This window comes from Heterodontus francisci, chromosome 9 (assembly GCF_036365525.1).
Source record: "Heterodontus francisci isolate sHetFra1 chromosome 9, sHetFra1.hap1, whole genome shotgun sequence".
Classification (NCBI taxonomy): domain Eukaryota; kingdom Metazoa; phylum Chordata; class Chondrichthyes; order Heterodontiformes; family Heterodontidae; genus Heterodontus; species Heterodontus francisci.
Window position 1 is genome coordinate 52,327,879 of NC_090379.1, and position 16,692 is coordinate 52,344,570.

The following is a 16,692-nucleotide window of genomic DNA, read 5'->3' on the forward strand; positions in this document are numbered from 1 at the left end:
GGGTTAAAGTTTGGAAAGTAATAAAGATAAGACTGTCATTTTGGCCTGAAAACCTACAGTATTGTGACTGAATACCAGTTCATAATAGAATGTAGAAAAAGTCTAGGTATTGGTATATATTTGAGGAATAACTACAGTACAATTATTAATGTCATGAGCAAGGAAACTTTTATAGTTTATTTAAAAACACAGAACTTATAATTGCTATAAACACACAGGGCTCTTGTATGACATCTTTAATTTTGTTTGATTCTCTTAAATTTTTTTTTTATAGTTCACAGAAAATAGTTAATGTGCAACTGATAAAGGTTTACACAGCTTTCATTTTGTTTTGAACAGTGTAACCCTTTTGGGCTTTATGGCTAGGTATTTTGTCATCACCAGCCACACCTGTAAGCAGATCACCATTTCCTATGATTAGGAGCATGCCCAAGCCTGCCCAGTACCTAGGTCAATGATACAGTCCTTGGATATTTGTAATACTGAACCCTTGCTCTACACCAGCTATTGGATTCTCTTCTTTTCAAAAGGCAGATGGAATATACACTGTTACCAGGACAAGGCTCTAGCTGTGAACAAACAAGTGTTTTATATACAAAAGCCAACACTGTCTCTCTGAACATAATCTCTAGGACATAAACTACCTTCTTGCAATGGAGAACAGACTACCATTTGAAAGCAGCTTGCACTGATTGGCACAGAACTTAAATGCCATCTGTATACAAAACTGAAACACTGACTGCTTTCTCCAGAAAGCTTACCCATAAATATGATCTAAAACCTTTTGAAGTTATACAAAAACATACTGGATATGACTGCATTTCTCATAATTTAGATTGGATAAATGGCCATCCATCAATATTGAAATATTTGCTACCGAATGCAAGAGCTCAACCAAACAATATCCCAGACTTCCTATTGTGTGGCTGGTACAGGAGAGATGCGATGCAATTAAACCAATTGGGAGAAAAAGACTTGCAAGGAAAATTAATGCAGGAATTGAAAATCATTTGAACTAGATCGGTAGAGATAAGACTGGTAATAGGGGAGACAAAGAAACCCTAAGAGATATGCATGAACCTAAGATTAATAAAATGCAGACACAGAGATGTGAAACAAGGCAAATTGACAGTGAGATGTATGTATGAATATACTAGAAGCAGTAAAAGTCAAATGCCGGAACTGGAGGCTGTTGTGGCAGAAGGGATCAACAATGATTTGCAAATAACAGAACTTTGGCTAGTTCTAGATGGTGGAAATGAATTTAATATTCAGAATATAATTTTTTTAAATTCATTTTCTATTATGGGCACCACAGGTAAAGCCAGCATTTGTTACCTTTTAGAAAGGTGCTTGTGGTAAACCACCTTCATGAACCATTACAGTCAATTTTGTGAAAGTACTCCAACTATGCTATTAGGTAGTGTTCCAGGATTTTGACCCAGTGACAATAAAGGAAGGGCAATGCACGTGCAATTGTAGATAGTATACATTGCAGCCACAGTAAGATGGTAAAGGGGGGAGTGGATGTTTAAGCTGGTGGATGGGGATGCCAATCAAGCAGACAACTTTGTTTTGGATAGTGTTGAACTTCTTGTGCAGCAGCTGCACCCATCCAAGCAAGTGAAGAACATCCCATCACATTCCTGACCATGTGCCTTTGTAAGTGATGGAGGTGGTCATTGCCTGGCACTTGTGTGGCACAAATGTTACTTGCCACTGAACACCCAAAGCCTGGATGTTGACCAGGTCTTGGCTGCATGCAGGCATGGACTGAGAATGGAACCAAACATTGTACGATCATTAGCGAATATCCCACTTCTGACCTTATGGAGGAGGGTTATTGCGGAAGCAGATAAAGATAGTTTGGCCTAAGACACTGCCTTGAAGAAATCCTGCAGCAATGTCCAGGGCTGAGATGATTAACCTCTTAAGAATCACAATCATCATCTTTTGTGCCAACTATGACTCCAGCCACTGAAAGTTTTCCCTCTAATCCCACTGACTTGAGTTATACTAAGGTTGGTACTACACTCTGTCCAATGCTGCCTGGATATCAAGGGCAGTCACTCGCCTCATATCTGGAATTCAGGTCTTGTGTGCATGTTTAGATCATTGCTGTACTGCAGTGTGGTCCTTACAAAACCAATACTGAGCATTGGTGAGTAAGTGCCACTTGATAGCACTGTTGATGACTTATCCCATCACTTTGCTGATGAATAAGAGAATAGAATCATACAGCACAGAAGGAGGCCATATGGCTCATCATACGTGTGCCAGCTTTGTGTGAGAGCTATCCAGTTAAAAATATCTGAGATTAGGTAATGGGTTGCATATTGCTTGTGATTGTCATAGGTAACAGTTTCAATGCCTGGTTTAGTAATATGCAGCCCCACTGTCCCAAAACTCAGTTAGGGGTCGGCTATGTGTCTGTACCAGGACACCAGTGTCCATAGTAAAAATTTTGAGGTCCATGGCAATTTTAAATAGCTGGCTCCAAGCCAAAAGACATTTAAAATTACCAGGAGCGAAAGTAATTAGAAAGAGTCAGGATCATCGGGGCATTGGGCAAGGTCCTAGAACATGGAGCAAGAAGGAATATTATGGAGCAGACTGTCAATTATAAAGAAATCAATGCCAAAGAGAAGGTTATGAGCTAAAATTGGTGATTGCCAGTAGCACAAAATGGGTTAATAGTGAATTGCCAGTCTGTTATACACAGTGGATGATCTGTTAATAAAATTGATTTTGATGTAAAACCTGTTGCCAATTTTCCAATAGCTCGTTGCGCAGAACTAGTTTTGACCAGTGATGTGTCTCAAGATGCTTAACAAGAGCCTTTATAGCCCTTGAAAGCCTAATTATCGTGGCAAAAATAAATATAAATTTGCATTGCGTAGATGTACCAGGTAAGGGCCCACTGCCTAAATTAAACAAATGAGCTCACTTCATTGTTAGTGTTAACATTTCTGCCTCCTTCTCTGTTTAAAGCAGGCTCCGTTGCAGGTCAATTTCAATCCATCTAGTATGAATCGCTGACTTTTAATGCTCACCCATTAGAAATGTCAAAGTCAGACTTTGAATTTAGTCCACCTCGGTATTAAAATGCTTTGAATGTGACAATTCTCATTGACTATTGTAAATGCTATGATGCGTACTTTAAATTCCACGCAAAATTAATTAAACTGAAAGCTCAAAACTGTGGGAACGGTGGCAAAACTTGGGACTGGATTAAAAAAAATTGGAGTATAGCAAATAACCGGGGTTGGTAAATATTTGGGTTCGTGGTGGTGAGGTTGGGAAGGTGGCAAAGTGCTTAATGGGTTGCCCCAGGGCTCAGTATTGGCCCACTGCTATTTCTGATTTACATCAATGTATTATTATTAGCTTGCTAACTAATCTCTTCCAGTGTGGAGAATTATTTGCTGTTTTACTGGTTGAATGACAAGTTATTAAAGTTACTTCTTACTGTCCTGGTTTTTATTGTGTAATGGTTTAGCTGGCTGGCTACATGCTAATGCAACATTAGCACATGGTGTAGCTAGCTCTATTCTGTCAACAAAAGTAATTTGTATTGGCATTGCATACTGTTTTGCTTTCTAGTTAACTAATACTGTTGTACTGCTCTCCATTGATGTTTATATGCTTAGCTGCTTTATTGCAAGGAGAAATGTGATTTAATCAGACTGTGTTTTGATGGCATTAGGTTGGCTATATGCTTTATATACAGATTAATTGCCCCCATGTCCTTAGCTGAGTCAATAATTTTGTCAAGTGTCTGTGGTGCAACATGTTGGTGCCTATCCCTGGTAAGATTATGGCTGATCTTCTACCTCAGCTGCACCTTCCCACACTGTACCCATTTCCTTTGATTCCCTTAATATCCAAAAATCTATTGATCTCTGACTTGAATATACTCAACAACTGAGCAACCAAAGCTCTCAGCAATAGAGAATTCCAAAGATTCACAACCTTTGAGTGAAGAAATTTCTCCTCATCTCAGGCCTAAATGGCCGGACCCTTATTCTGAGTGGAACCCCTAGTTTCAGAGCATCTAGTCTATCAAGCACCTTATCAATTTTATGTTTCAATGTGATCACCTCTCATTCTTCTAAACTCTAGAGAATATAGGCCTAGTTTACTCAATCTCTCTTCATAACACAATTCCCTTATCCCAGGAATTAGTCTAGTGAACCCCTCTCCCTTTTATAAAAGCAAAATACTGCAGATACGGGAAATCTGAAACTCAAACAAGAAATGCTGGAAATACTCAGCAGGTCTGGCAGCATCTGTGGAGAGAGAAGCAGAGTTAACGTTTCAGGTCAGTGACCCTTCATCAGAACTGACAGATATTAGAAATGTAAAAGTTTTAAGCAAGTAAAGCGGGGGTGGGGCAAAAGATAACAAGGTCACAGAGAATAACTGACCAGAAGGTCATGGAGCAAAGGCAAATGGTATGTTAATAGTGTGCTGAAAGACAAAGCATTACTACAGAGAGGGTGTTAATGGACAGAAAACTGAGCTGCCTAGTCACAAGCACAAACATGAAAAAAAACAGTGGGTAGGCACAGTAGAAACAAACTAAAGAAACTCAAATAAAATAAACACAGAAAAAATAACTAAAAATAAAAAGGGGGGCCCGTCATGCTCTGAAATGATTGAACTCAATGTTCAGTCCAGCAGGCTGTAGCTTACCTAATCAGTAAATGAGATGCTGGTCCTTGAGCTTGCATTGATGTTCACTGGAACACTGCAGCAATCCCAGGACAGAGATGTGAGCATGAGAGTATATCCATTATAAGCTCACCGACTCCCACAGCTACCTCGACTACACTTCTTCACATCCTACCTCCTGTAAGGACTCCATTCCATTCTCCCAGTTTCTCCGTCTTCGACGCATCTGCTCTGATGATGGTACCTTCCATGACGGTGCTTCTGGTATGACTTCCTTTTTCCTCAACCGAGGATTCCCCCCCCCACTGTTGTTGACAGGGCCCTCAACCATGTCCGGCCCATTTCCCGTACCTCTGCCCTCAACCCTTCCCCTCCCTCCCAGAACCGTGACAGGGTTCCCCTTGTCCTCACTTTCCACCCCATCAGCCTCCATATCCAAAAGATCATCCTCCGCCATTTCCGCCACCTCCAGCGTGATGCCACTACCAAACACATCTTCCCCTCCCTTCCCCTGTCAGCATTCCGAAGGGATCATTCCCTCCGCGACACCCTGGTCCACTCCTCCATTAGCCCCACCACCTCATCCCCGTCCCATGGCACCTTCCCCTGCAATCGCAGGAGGTGTAATACCTGTCCATTTACCTCCTCTCTCGTCACTATCCCAGGCCCCAAACACTCCTTTCAGGTGAAGCAGCGATTTACTTGTACTTCTTTCAATGTAGTATACTGTATTCGCTGCTCACAATGTGGTCTCCTCTACATTGGGGAGACCAAGCGCAGACTGGGTGACCGTTTTGCGGAACATCTCCGCTCGGTCCACAAGCAGGACCCTGAGCTTCCGGTTGCTTGCCATTTCAACACTCCCCCCTGCTCTCATGCTCACATCTCTGTCCTGGGATTGCTGCAGTGTTCCAGTGAACATCAACGCAAGCTCGAGGAACAGCATCTCATCTACCGATTAGGCACACTACAGCCTGCATTGAGTTCAATAATTTCAGAGCATGACAGCCCCCCATTTTACTTTCATTTTTAGTTGCTTTTTCTTTTTTCTTTTTTTCTTTTTTACATTTTTTACAACCTTTTTTTTGCATTTATTTCATTTCATCTTAGTTTGTTCAGTTTGCTTACCCACTGTTTTTTTTTCATGTTTGCACTTGCTGCTGTTCAATATTCAGTCCGTTAACACCTATTCTGTACTAATGCTTTGTCTTTCAACACACTATTAACATATTGTTTGCCTTTACTCCATGACCTTTTGGTCAGCTATGTGGCCTTGTCCAATCTGCACCTTCTCCTTTGTTATCTCTTGCCCCACCCCCACCTCACTTGCTTATAACCTGTGACATTTTTAATATTTGTCAGTTCCGAAGAAGGGTCACTGACCCAAAACTTTAACTCTGCTTCTCTTTCCACAGATGCTGCCAGACCTGCTGAGTGGTTCCAGCATTTCTTGTTTTTATTTCAGATTTCCAGCATCCGCAGTATTTTGCTTTTATATTAGAGTAGGAGGGAGTGTTGAAATGGCCAGCAACCAGAAGCTCGGGGTCATGCTTTCGGACTGAGCGGAGGTGTTCTGCAAAGTGGTCACCCAGTCTGCGTTTGGTCTCACCAATGTAGAGGAGACCACATTGTGAGCAGCGAATGCAGTATACTAAATTGAAAGAAGTATACGTAAATCACTGCTTCACCTGAAAGGAGTGTTTGGGGCCTTGGATAGTGAGGAGAGAGGAGGTAAATGGGCAGGTATTACACCTCCTGCGATTGCAGGGGAAGGGGACGAGGTGGTGGGGATAATGGAGGAATGGACCAGGGTGTCGCGGAGGGAACGATCCCTTTGGAATGCTGATGGGAAGAGAGGGGAAGATGTGTTTGGTAGTGACATTACGCTGGAGGTGGCGGAAATGGCGGAGGATGATCCTTTGGAAGTGGAGGCTGGTGGGGTGGAAAGTGAGGACAAGCGGAACCCTGTCACGGTTCTGAGAGGGAGAGGAAGGGGTGAGGGTAGACGTACAGGAAACAGGCCGGACATGGTTGAGGGCCCTGTCAACCACAGTGGGGGGAATCCTCAATTGAGGAAAAAGGAAGACTTATCAGAAGCGCTGTCATGGAAAGTAGTATCATCAGAGCAGATGTGTTGGAGACGGAAAAACTAGGAGAATTGAATGGAGTCCTTACAGGAGGCAGGGCGTGAAGAAGTGTAGTTGAGGTAGCTGTGGAAGTCGGTGGTCTTATAATGAATATTAGTAGATAACCTGTCCTCCGAGATGAAGACAGAGAAGTCGAGGAAGGGAGAGAGAATCAAAGATAGCATTTCAGGTCTGTGACCCATCCCCTGTCTTGAGCTTCTTGGGAATCCCCACCTCTCTTCGCCCTACCATTGGTCCTTTCAATTTAAAATCTGCACCTTTAACAATCATATCCAAGTCCTTGTAATGGAAACATGGACAGAAATCCCAAAATGTGACAAACACAACAATTTGTATTTATATTGTCAAATTTTGCTTAATAAAGCTCCTGTGAAGCAGTGTGGAATATTTTACTATGTTAAAGGCACTTTATAAATGCAAATTGTTCTTGTATATGGCACCATGAACATAAAAAAGCGATTCAAGACACATCAGTGGCTCAACCAAAATTAGAAATTTTAGGAGGAGTAACTAAAACTTTGGTCAAAGAAATGGGTTTTAAAGGAGGAGAGGGAGGCAAAAACGCAAAGACATTTAGGAAGGGAATTTCAAGGTGTGGGATCTAGGTGCTGAAGGTATAGCCACCAATGGTAGGGCGAAGAGAGGTGGGGATTCACAAGAAGCTCAAGACAGGGGATGCATCACAGACCTGAAACACTAACTCTGATTCTCTCTCCGCAGATGCTGCCAAAATGTCCAAAATTTTCTGTTGTAGTCAGGGGAAGGGGATTGTTGAGCTGAAGGAGGTTAAAGGTGATGTTGTGCAATGACTTGAAAACTGAAGAATTTTAAATTGGAGGCATTGGAGGACGGGAACCAATGTAGCTTAGTGGAGGCCAGGATGATGGCAAACAGCACTTGGGTAGAATATAAGCAGCAGAGTTTTGGATGAGTAAAAGTTTGAGTGTGGAGGATGGAAAGTCAGCCGGGGAGAATTTAAATAGCTGCCTCTGGAGACGACATAGGTGCAGATGGTGGCTTCAGCAGCAGATTGGCTGAGTTAGGGATGAAGGCGAATATGTTATGGAATGGAGGTGGACTGTCTTTATGATGCAGAGGTTCTGGAGTCTGAAGTTCAGCTTGAGGTTAAATAGGATACCAAGGTTGAAAGCAATCAGGTTCAGCCTGACAGTGGCAGGCAGGAGAGATTTCCTAATGCTCAGTTGGAAAATATTGTGGCTCATTGTAGTCTGAATGTCAGATAAGTTAGTTGAAGGGGTCAGGAAAGATGATGGGGAGATAGAGCTGGGCATCATCAGCATACATGGGAAAGTTGTCACCACATATCCAAGGATCAACATATAGGTGAGGAAGAGCTGAGAATAGATCCTTGGGGATTCCAGTGATAGTGGTGCTGGAGGGAAAGCTAGAGAAGTTAGAGATGTTCTGGTTACAATTGGATAAGTATGAATTGAAGCAGGCAAGGGTAGTCCCAGCAAATGGAGGTTTGACAGGGGTGCTGATGACACCCAGTTCAACCTCTCCATCATCTCTCTCAATCCTTCCACTGTGATGAACAAACTGTATAGTTCTCTGGCCAGGGCACATCTCGAATATTCAGACCAGTTCTGGTTGCTGAGGCACAGAATAAATAATCGAGTGATGGAGGGAGCGCAGAGAAGAACCATTAGGCTACTCCCTAATATCAAATGTCCAAGTTGTAAGGGAAGACGGAAGAAACTTGATTTTTTTTCAGCCTGTAAAGAAGGTGTCTGAGAGGTGATCTGAAGCATAATTATTGGAATGTTCCTTGAAAATAAATTATAGGAGTAGGATAAAGGGACAAAGGTTGAAACTAATGAAAGGTATTAGGACTGATATCAGGAAATTCTTCTTCACACAAAATGTTATTAACGGACTTTCAGATGGAGTGGTAGGGTTGAAATAACTTTAAATGGATCCTGCAAGGGAGAAACTTCAGGATCATAATGAAAGAAACTCTTGCATTCATATAGCAGTTTTCATGACCACTGGATGTCTCAAAGCACTTCACAACCATTGAAGTACTTTTGAAATACTGTTGTAATGTAGGAAGTGTGGCAGCCAATTTGCACACAACAGCCTCCCACAAACAGCAATATAATAACGACCAGATAATCTGTTTTATGCGATGTTGGTTGAGGGATGAATATTTGTCAGGACACCAGGGATAACTCCCCTGCTTTTCTTCAAATAGTGTTGTGGGATCTTTTACATCAACCTGAGAGAGCAGAAGGAACCTTAGTTTAACGTCTCATCCAAAAGATGGCACCTCCAACAGTGCAGCAATCCCTCAATTCTGCACTGGAATGTCAGCCTTGATTTCATGCTCAAGTCTTGGACTGGGAGTTGAACCCACAACCTTGTGACTGAGGCGAGAGTACTACCAACTGACCCATGGTAACACGTGAATGAGTTAGGATGGGTTGAATGGACTTCCTCATTGAGAATTATCTTGTGATCTTGTAAACTGAAACTTCAAAGAATACTGAGTATGAAATATTTTAATTTCTTTAGGCTGTTACTTGGAATCTCTTGGAAAACATTTTCCAGAACTCTTTTCCATCTGAACCCATGAGACATTCCTTTGAAGACATCCCAACACTTGAGAAACTTCTCGAGATAAATGGAAAAGAAAGTGATGCAAATGGAGCAAAGACATTAACCAGGTATTTGGTATTACAGCAAATGAGTTCTGTTAAAACAACTGTGAAACAAAATTTCTGTCGTCTCTCACAGTATACAAAGTAGATGATACAGCCGTGTTATGATCAGGTGAGGAGGGGTTGAAGGGCTCCCCTCTTTCCCCTCTCCTTGTTTGACCACACAGATTTATTTCTTTTTTAAGTGGATATACTTTCCAATTTGGTGTTTACTTGTTTACACGCCGTGATCATAAAAAGAGCCAATCGGGCAGGTTTTCATGAGTTTAACAAAGAAAGAGGTTAGTTTTATTGTACTTGAACCGATCTAAGGAAAATCGTAAAATACACTCCAACTTTTTTCTCTCTCTCTCTCTCTCTCTCTCACAAACACACACACACATATATACACAAATAGGTTACAGTGGGGAAGGATTAATTGTTGAATTAGAGTCTAGAGAAATAAAAGCAGTATACAGTCTGTGGAGGTTGGTGACTCAGCTGGCTTCAGGCTGAATTTGGTGTTCCTGAGGCTTCCAGTTTGAAGATGTGGATGCTGATTAGGTGGTTCTCCAGGAGACAGCAATGTGGCTGAATTCCTTCAAGGGAGATCTCTACCCACTAGCTCCCCCATCAGACTTAAGGCATTAAGCACCGTGAGCATTGATCAGTGAACAGACTAACACAATCAAACACAGATCAATTAAACCACTGAACACTACAGTCTGCAGCAGGGAATATGCCTCGGTGCTCATGATCAGCAAAGTTCGAAGCTTGCAAGGTTTGAGTGGTTCATCTCCACCAGTTTAATATTCAGGTTTGCAGCCGGTGGATTAAAAAAATCATAATTCGACATAGCATGTTTTCGTCACAGTGGTAACTGCTTGGCTTAGTGTAAATCGTACATTCATCATTGAAACAGAGGTTGTCCGAAACAGCACTCCAAAATTTGTGTACGTAATCTAGCATGGATCAGCATCTTTCTTGGTCAGCTAGACAACTATGCTGCATTTCAGGCACACAATGGTGACTCATCAAGTGGCTGTAAAAATCAATCTAACAAAGTAAGGGACAACAATTACTATCCAATGATATTAAATTCCTGTTCAACAAAGCCACTCAAACAAAAGTATTAATTAACTGAATGGGAAACTCGATGGGCCGAATGGTCTCCTGCTATGCTCTGTTGCTCTTTCTGTAATTAGCTTAGTCACAAAAAGTCCCATTTGTCTAATGCAGATTTTGAAAATTGGAGTTTACTTCTCACAAACTGAGGGCAAGTTAGTGGCTAACTCTAAATTGTTTCCCGACTTGTTAGGAAAAGTACAATACTGGAGTCATAACATTGCTGAAATCCAATCTGCCATCTCTCAAATTGATGAGAGTGGTATCTATACAGAGCTGCTTGTGTAGATTTTTAAACTGAAGCACTTTAATTACCTGTTGACAGCTGCCTACAGAGGGCTAGCAAAAGATCGATCATTTCCCTGTAGGTCGTTAGCAACAGATGATTAAAGAACTGTAGTTTAATGATCTACAGAAATACCCCAGTAGAGATACCATTTCTGTTCAATCAACAGACTTTCAGCTATAGGTCTAGAAGTGTCCAAACTATAGCCTGTGAACTTTCATGATTGGTCTTTAAAACCCATTGGCAATTAATAGTTCTGTTGTATTAGGAGGCTGCGAGGATTACTCCATCTGAGACATCTGAGTGTCTAAAACTGCAACTTCAAGCCAGCCTTCGGCTCAAACCTCTTCGCTCTGAGTCAAAGGAAAATTGATCTCATTCATTCCATCATTCAGTCACTTATGGCACAGAAGGAGGCCATTCGGCCCATCGAATCTATGCTGGATCTCCATAGAGCAATTCAGTCAGTTCCAATCCCCCATTTTATCCCATGGCCCTGCAACTTTATTTCCTTCAAGGGCCCATCAAATTTCCTTTTGAAATCATTGTCTTTGCTTCCACCACCCTCATAGGCAGAGAGTTCCAGGTCATTACAACTCGATGCGTAAAAAAAGTTGTTCCTCCCATCCCCTTGTCCTTGTACTATCAGCTAATGGGAACAGTTTTTCTTTGTCTATCTTATCTAGGCCTGTCATAATCTTGTACACCTCTGTCAAATCTCCAAGCAATCTCCTGTGCTCCAAGGAGAACAACCCCAGTTTCTCCAACCTAACCTTGTAGCTAAAATCCCTCATTCCTGGAATCACTCTGGTAAATCTCTGTACCCTCTCAAGGGCCCTCGCATCCTTCATAAAGTGTGGTGACCAAAACTGGATGCAGTACTCTAATTGGGACCTAACCAGAGCTTTATAAAGGTTCAGCATAACTTACCGGCTTTTGTACTCAATACTTCAATTTATGAAGCCCAAGATCCCATACGCTTTGCTGACCACTCTCTCAATATGTCTTGCAACCTTCAAAAACCTATGCACATGCACCCCCAAGCCCCTCTGTCCCAGCACATGCAAAAATGCATCACCTCACACTTCTTTATTAAATTGCATTTGCCACTTGTCTGCCCATTCTACTAGCCTATCCAAGTCCTGTTGCAGAGTTGATTTCTATCATCTTCACTGTCTGCCAAGTTTGGTATCATTGGAAAATTTTAAAATGTTACTCTCTGTTCCAATATCCAAGTCATATATATCAAAAAAGCAGTGGTCCCAGCACTGATCTTTGGGGATCACCACTGTCTACCATCCTCCAGTCTAAAAAAATAACTATTTCCCACAACTCGCTGTTTTCTGTCCTTGAGCCAATTTTTTTTATCCAAGGTGACACTGACCCTCCTATTCCATGAGCCTCAATTTTGTTAACCAGCCATTTATGTGGTACCTTCTTAAAATCTAAATAGACAACATCCGTTGCATTGCCTTCTTCAACCTTCTCTGTTACTTCATCAAAAAATTCCATGAGATTGGTCAAGCACCATCTGCTCTTTACAAATCTGTGCTCTCTCTCCTTAATTAACTCAAACCTCTCCAAGTGCCTGTTGATTTTTTTCCCCCTGATGATTGTTTCTAAAATCTTACTCACCACTGATGTTAAACTGACCAGCCTGTAGTTACTAGGACTATCCTTGCACCCTTTCTTGAATAAGGGTGTCACATTTTCCATTCACTGGCGCCTCCCCCATATCTCAGTCATTTACAGCACAGAAGGAGGCCATTCTGCCCATTAAGTCCATGTCAGCTCTCCTCATAGCTATGTTGTCAGTCCCACTCCTGTCTCCATCCCCGTAGGTGTGCAAGTCTATTTCTCTTAAGCCGCCTTGTAGGCAACGAGTTCCAGGTCATTACCACTTGCTGCATAAAAAAGTGTTTCCTCATTCCCCCTGCATCTTTTGCATCTCGAGGGAAGATTGGAAGATTATGGTAAGCCCATTTGTTATCTCCACCCCACTTCCTTCAGCAACCTTGAATCTCATTTGGAATGCGGCTTTGTAAGCTAAACTCTGTGGTTAATCTAATTTCTTTTTTGTTGATTTTAAAAATATAATAGCTGCCTGACCCAACCTTCCTCAATATCCTAAGAAAGCAGATTTTGACCAGAATAGACAATAGGAAAATATTTTGAGCAGTTCTACAACTGTGCGTGCGTGTGGACTGCAGGCTATTTCTGAGGGGCGGTGGGGAAAGGGGATGATGGACAGAAAAGATACAACATAGTTGGAAGTGAAGCTAGTAATTTTCTATTGAGGGAATTTTATGGAAGTGGAGGAGGAGTAGGAAGAAGGTAAGTTTATAGTGATTTGGCGATAGGGAAAATGAAATATAACGAATTTAAGGAAAGGGGAAGTGCATTCTGAGACGGTAGCAGCTTCACTGTCAGCTGAGGAAGTTACAGTATCTCGGCAACAGAGGGAAAGAGTGAGACTGTGTACAAGTCTTGGGTTTTGCTAGTTGCTTCAAGCCAGGTAGTGTGTCTCAGTACCAGGACTCGCTCTTTCGCTGTATAAAAAGTAGGTAGGGTATTTGGGAATATACTTTGTTGCCATTATCATCTCTTGGAACTCATTTTTGATCACCTTTTTGGGGGTTGGTGAGAAATTTTTCCAGAATTGGTTTTCCCTCGACTTAACCTAGGGATTTTTATCTGGGGTTTTTTTTTGCTTCTCCCGGAAGACTACATGCCTGATTTTTCAATCCAGGATCGGAAACCTGACGCCCAGATAATTTCCAGGTCCCAACCCCATGCCTTACCTTCATATGCAGATGCCCTAATTGGGCCGGAGGCAAGCCCGGCGTGCAGTCAGTGGTGCCGAGCTCTGCCAGGAGGTAGGAACTGCCTACTGAGCTCAATCCTCAAAAGCAGATGGCAGCCATGATGGGGCTTACCGCTGCCTTACAGAATAGAGGAGGCAGACTTCAGAGGGCCAGCAACCTCATGGCACAGAGAAGTGGCCAAACAGGTACTGAACCCGATCTGAAACAAAAAAGACCTTAGTGCCAAAACTTATTCATCAGAGAAAACATTATTTGATGGCTCCCTGCAATGCACCCAACAGCTGCGCACTAACATGCACCAGACTGTTCGGGTTTGACAATCTGCAGTTTGAAAATTGCCTTCTGGCCATCCCGAGCCCATTAACAAGCTACTCGAGGAGCTTTAAGTGTAGTTAATTGGAGGTGAGCAGATTCTCGGCTCCCCACCCCATCCCTCCCCTTGCTTTGAAAATAGCAGTGTGTCCCAGAGGCATTGGCACACTGACACACCATCTGGGAGCGCTATTTTCAAAGCGTGCCCACTCTCGTTCTCGTCCCCAAAGGGGATTGAACATTCTGGCCTTTGTGTCTGCTGGCATGTGTGGAGCATTGGGGGGTCATGTTGCCTAGTTGCAACATGGTTCAATGCGACAGTCAGATGATCCAACTCGTCTTTTACTGTCCATTTTTCTGTGTGTTCATATTTATGTAGTTTCTGTTTATTTTCAGGCCTTGGATTCTGGGAAGTAGATGATTCTAGAAAAGAACGTCGCAGCTTCAGTACAAGATAGATACTTACAAACCAGCAATACGATTGTCTCAGAGGCTTAGACAGATTGTGAAATGAAACACAATCAATCGAACATTGTTACAAAGAGACCACTCAGCAAAACTTCCAGATTGTGTTTAGCCAAGGCTTGAGAGGAAGGTGGGAAATGGAATGAGAGAGTCCAGGAGAAAGTGTAAGGAGAAATACCAAGCTGTGCAAGAGAGGGAGAACCAGAAAAAGGGAGCTGTGAAGGGCAGAAATGGGACAGGGACACAGCAGGAAGAGAGTATGGGTGACAGCACTGAGTACAGGGATGAGAGCAAGGCCAAGATCCTTGAATACCAGCATCCCGTAACCATAAGTTTGATGGAAACATAGAGAAGCCCATAGAGAAAAGAAAGCACATGCAGAAGGCCCCGAGTGTCCAGCACCAGAGACACCTGCAATAATACCAAGGAAGCTAAACATGATCAGCTCTTTAGCCCCAGGAGCTCGAAGAAAGAAAGAGAGAAAATGTAAAATGAAAGGGAGGGAGGAGAGAAACAAAATGGAGGAACAGTAAGAGAAATAAACACAAGGATGAGTGAGAAACAAGTGAAAAGGGAGGGAGAGAAGGGGCAGAGAGAGTTCTTCTTGCATGCTTACTACTACAGGTATCCTTGGGCAAAGGATCACGAGAGACTGACAGTTTCTTTCTGCTGGAACTTATCCCTTTATCGTCAAATCAGATATTTTTTAAAATTCTATTGTCCAGAAAAGCAGTTGGATTGGATGAGGCATAAATGAGGGCATTTGGGCAGCATCTGACATGATTTCGTGGGCCGCTGTGAATGTAACTTGCTGTGAAGCCTAAAATAAAATTTAAAATTGGTGACTCCCATCCCAAATTCCATCACCATCCTCCTGTTCTATGACCTAAGTCTGTACAGTGAAATACAATTCATCTGAACTCCTGTACATTGACTTGCATGTTCTCCAAAACAGTTTGGTAAATAAGGTTATACTGTAGCTAAAGTATATTGAAGGCATTTCTGCTGGCTTACTCCTAATTTAAAAAAAAAAATCTGCTGTTAAACCACTTGTGTGTGCTTTTTTTTGGCCCATAATTATAAATAAGCACACTCTATTCTCCTATGTGTTGTGTCCATGAAAGCTCCTTTTGGTAAGAGGGAGGTGGAAGTTTGATGAATCAATCCTGTCTGGATATAGCAATTTCATTATTTGTCTGCTAATCGGAGGCAAGCTATTACTGATGTTCATATTACTGTTAAATGCTGTTACATACCATCTGTCTGGAAGACATGACATCCAACCAGATGAGAACAAATTAAGTGAAAAGCTTCCCTAGGCCTGAAATTCTCAAACTGCCAAATGACAGCGGGGCTGTAGCATTCTAAATTGTGCATCTTATCTGGTGTGTGAAGTATCTGATCTGCTTATCAGTGCAGGTGCAACAAAAATAAATTGAGCAATGCAGAACATTATACCACCATGTTTAATCACTCACCCACTCTGCTCCCATGACTGAGACAGTTTTACTTACTTAGAAATACAGCACTGAAACAGGCCCTTCGGCCCACCGAGTCTGTGCTGACCAACAGCCACCCATTTATACTAATCCTAGATTAACCCCATATTCTCTACCACATCCCCACCATTCTCCTACCACCTACCTACACTAGGGGCAATTTACAACGGCCAATTTACCTATCAACCTTCAAGTCTTTGGCTGTGGGAGTTTTGCTCAAATATACTTTTTTATTTTTTGTTCTTGTGATTATGAGCAATGCTGGCAAGACCCCATTTATTGCCCATCCCTGAAATAGTAATGGTGGGCTTTCTACTTGAATTGCTGCAGTATTTGTGCTGAAGGTGCTTCCACATTGGTGGAAGTCCAGAATTTTGACCCAGTGCCAATGAAAGAACAGTGCTATATATCAAAAAATAGGTTTAAGGTTGGTGCTCAGAAATTTGAATTGCCATCATGCACCCTGTGTAAGATTATCTTCTAATTGATGTGTTGTTATAATAAGTTGCAGCATTGGAAGAATACCAAGCTAGGGTTCGTTGATTCTTGACCTGTAGCCTACTCTCTTCAAAGACTGGACCAACCCAATTTTATAAGTGCCTGTGAAAGTCATGCACTTGAAAGCTCACTGTCTAAAACATGGCCTCAAAGTATAGGGTACCACATTGAATGGAATAAGAAAAACACTGCCTTAATATA

The 16,692-nt window shown here is 42.2% G+C and overlaps 1 protein-coding gene across 4 annotated transcripts in view; it reads left to right on the forward strand.

Moving 5' to 3' along the window:
• The window catches only part of LOC137373756 (uncharacterized), a 46,892-nt gene that overhangs the window by 11,002 nt on the left and 19,198 nt on the right, over nucleotides 1–16,692 (forward strand). For all 4 annotated transcript variants that reach the window (XM_068039067.1, XM_068039068.1, XM_068039070.1 and 1 more), the window contains one exon: nucleotides 9,357–9,508. In XM_068039067.1, coding sequence (XP_067895168.1) covers nucleotides 9,357–9,508 — 152 coding nt within the window. The remainder of the gene's footprint in view (nucleotides 1–9,356; nucleotides 9,509–16,692) is intronic.